General features: G+C 47.7%; 1 protein-coding gene across 1 annotated transcript; it reads right to left on the bottom strand.

Moving 5' to 3' along the window:
* Window positions 1-366: 366 nt before the first annotated feature.
* Window positions 367-3,073, bottom strand: LOC124684639 (cyclin-B2-2-like). Its single transcript, XM_047218910.1, has 10 exons — window positions 2,922-3,073; window positions 2,776-2,841; window positions 2,631-2,676; window positions 1,830-1,955; window positions 1,595-1,735; window positions 1,411-1,500; window positions 1,094-1,315; window positions 905-1,003; window positions 613-791; window positions 367-499 (listed from the first exon to the last, which is right to left on the bottom strand). Exons 1-10 carry the CDS (start codon window positions 3,071-3,073, stop codon window positions 367-369), a joined length of 1,254 nt encoding a protein of 417 aa, XP_047074866.1.
* Between the last annotated feature and the right edge of the window lie 610 nt (window positions 3,074-3,683).

Genomic DNA, 3,683 nt, shown 5'->3' with positions numbered 1-3,683 from the left:
TGACATCACAAATTGACACTTCAGGGAAAGCACCAGATTATATACTGAACAGGAAAAATTCAATCGATGTTTATTTGCAACTTGCAGGTTTTGTCACAGCAAACAATCAAGAATTACCAGCCTAAATACAACACATTCCAACAGATATAATTGGAAGCAGCTCGGATACTATAACTGTGTCAAGTGTTATCGAGAGAGAGTAACGCACACAATACAACCAACATCATGTTGGTCTCCCGGTGTAATGTAAATTTCTCAGTGCAGACCAGAGCAGAGCAGCCTCAATGTAATGTACACCTCTTCAACTCGCTATCCATCCATCCATCCTGGTGTGATCTTTAGCAGTTACAGGGTTGATTTGATTGGTCAGAGCAAGAAGACGGCAGGCTCCGACTTGGCGGCGCACCCGTACTTGAACGTGCTGTACTTGCGGTGCACGCCGGTCAGCTTCCCGTGGGCCGCTCCTTGGTGGAGCTCCACCATCATCCTCGAGCAGTCCCTGCAGATCAAAGCGAACCAAACACAGCTGTGAGCACAAGAGCACTGCTACTGAAACTGACCATGACTCTGGAATGAAAAGACTAGGGAGGTGCAGAGTGTTTTCTTCCTTACATTAGCTGTTCTTCAGAGTACTTTGTGTGTAGCTCGCAGCACTTGTTCCAGGACTTGAACCCGTTGATGGTGCACTGGGCAGTGTAGATGGCTGCTGCCGCCAGCATGGACGGCTGGAACTTGAGCATCCCGTAGTCGACGAGGCTCAGCTCGATTATGAAGAAGGCGAGGAGCTCCAGCTGATTCAGAACATAGTATTCGTGTCAGACAGGCAATGCACTCAAACATAACAACTCTGCTGATTGTGCAAGATCCATGTACAAGTTAGTAGTCTGAGCTATTATAAACCTACCTTCTTGTCAGATTTGGCTGCCTTCAGGAACCTCCTCATGAAGCAATATGGGGTCGGAACCGACATGTCGAACTCAAGCCTGTCCACAATGGTCCTCTCCTGTACAATCATTCACCCACTAGTGTCAGTTCTCTGAAGATGTGCAAGATATCATTTGGACTGAATCAAAAGGTGTTGTGGGACTGTTACCATCTCCAGGATATCTGCCCGGGTGTAGGCGCGGTCACAGATGAGGATCAGATCCTCCACGACCGGCACACTCACTTCCTCGTACTTGCAAGCCAGCAGCATGGCAGTCACGCCGACCAGCTGGAGCTTCTTCCTCACCACGTTTTCACGAGCTAGATATCTGTCGATGATGTTCACTGTGAGGAACAGGGTCTCACCCAACAGCTCCAGTTTGTAGTGCACCTGCATTGGACAAGCAACATTGAGGTCTGTAAGAACTTTGCAGAGCATGTTAAGATCACTTCGCCAAATCCACCAACGAGCAAGTAGGTTTTTACCTCTATCAGCCAATCGATAAGAATGCCACGCATCTTTTCATTTATATCGGTCTGGTGCGACATGTAGCTAGGTGAGACACAGCTCAAATCCTACAACAGAGAGGATTTCGTAATGAGATTACCATTGCCATGCATAACTTGGTATAAAACAGTAAAGAACTTCACCGAGGTCCCAGAACTGTACCTCGCTTCTTCTATAGAAACTGTAGATCTCATCAACATACTCGACCACCGCGAGGGAGTTGCCGGCATCGCAGCTGTCGATATCTGGTGCCACCTCCTCCTCGCTGTCTTCCATATCGATTTCTTTCAGCTCATTTGTCATCTGCAATTAAAAGGTACAGCTGATAAGTGATGAATGAAACTACCGAATGGTTAACTAATCTGTGCTGATCATACAACTGCACTGTGCTACTAACCATTTCATCCATGTCCGAAAGATGCTGCACTGACAGATCATCGGACACCTTGGTGCATTCCATATCAGAAGGAGCGTGGAATGCAGTCTCAGCATTTCTTTTCTGCCGCTCACTACCAATGGGTGCCTGTCAAATAATTTCAGATTCTTCAGTTGACATTTCAATACCAAAGTCTGAGTACGTAAAAGCAAGGGAACACAAACAGGGATGCAAAACAGGGTAAAGGTGAAAAATCAAAGCATAATACAAAATCTACAGCGATCACACTAAGCCTACACAAATATTCACCATATAAGAGAGCACCCTGTTCAATAGGAAGATATACATATCAAAATTCGGTGGAGCTATATTCAACCTAATAATTAGAGCACTAACAACATACTATAATTAGAGCACTCAATTGATGAAGAAGATCTAAGCATATAATATCGTATACGCTATAATCTGAAGATTACATGTGTAAAGCTGAAGATTTAGGTGTACTGTGTAGAGTTTATAGTAAGAGCAAATACTGCACATTTTTCAGGCAATTGACAGCAAATACGAAGTGCATTAAGATCTATTGGATTTCTACTTGCACGTTCAGAGCAGCAACTACCATAGAGAACAGCACATGTATCTAAGAATATCGAACTGACAACAAACACAAAGTGCATTCAGTATCAAAAACATTCAGGAGTATTTGCCAACATTCAGAATCATGGAGCTTACACAATTGGGAAGCACAGACATCAGAACCGCTACGCATAGTTAAGACAGTATCAAAACAGCAAGGGATTCAATCGCTTTTATGACTATTACCAGTGGGGCATTTGCAGGCTGTGTCGCCAGTGTTGCTGCGAATTTCCTGCCAAATAAGGTAACAACCAGATACACCCGATTAAGCCTTGCCCTCCCGGAACAATGGCAAGTAGTACATCGATGAAAGAACAGCTCGCAAACAAACCTTGTGACCGGCCGGTGCCCGGCGAAGCCGGCAGCCTGGTTCTTGGCGTCCGCAGCGGAAGGTTTCCTGAAAGAAACGCAGCGCGATCAGAGATCCAGCTCGAAAACTGGAATTCAAAATTGCTCATGGCCGGGTAAGTGGATTACTTGCTGACGGCCAGGTGCTGGTGGGGGGCGCCGATAATGTTCTTGATGTCCCTCAGCGCCCGCCGGTTGGTGTTCCCCGCCGCCGCCGCCTCCGACCCGAACTTGACGCCCTCCATGGTGCTCCGGCTCTCGGATCTCACACGGTTCTCCATCGCTGCAAGCAAGCAAGCAAAGAGGTCAAATCCTCCGTCAGAGACCGAAGAAACACGCGGCGGGATTCGCACGCGTCTGTAAGAGAGAAAAGCACGATCTTTCGGTTCGAATCTCTACTGAAATCCCGTCGGGCGTGAGGAACGAGCCAATAATTCTGATCTCGACGCGTCCCCGAGGGGCGAGGGGAAGAATTTGATGGAATCCTGGCGAATTCGGAATCGAAGAAGCAAGAACGCCCCACTGAACCAGCTAAGTTTCAGGTTTAGAGCTGGGGAGATCCAAGAATCAAAAATGGTAAGCTTTCAACATCTCGGACTACCCAGCCCAGCCCGGCCATGGCCGCCGCCGACCCCCAAGATCGAATTTTCCCTGCTCGAATCCATCGGGCAAGGGACGAAACCCCAGGCCGACGAACCGATCGAGAGATCCGGCCCCTGAACTAGAAAAGAATCCAGACGACGGACGCAATTGCTTGCCTGCGCGCAAGTAGCTCCGAGCTAGCGTTTCTCCCGGAATTCATCCATCTACGGCGGAGATCCAATGGAAACGGCAGCTCGCGAGCACGAATCCGCCCTCAAGAAAACCGTCGAGAAAATCAAACGAATCTAA

The sequence above is a fragment of the Lolium rigidum genome, chromosome 1 (genome assembly GCF_022539505.1).
Source record: "Lolium rigidum isolate FL_2022 chromosome 1, APGP_CSIRO_Lrig_0.1, whole genome shotgun sequence".
Taxonomy (NCBI): Eukaryota; Viridiplantae; Streptophyta; class Magnoliopsida; order Poales; family Poaceae; genus Lolium; species Lolium rigidum.
The sequence above is the reverse complement of the archived record's forward strand: the minus strand, read 5'-3'. Positions and strand labels throughout refer to the sequence as shown.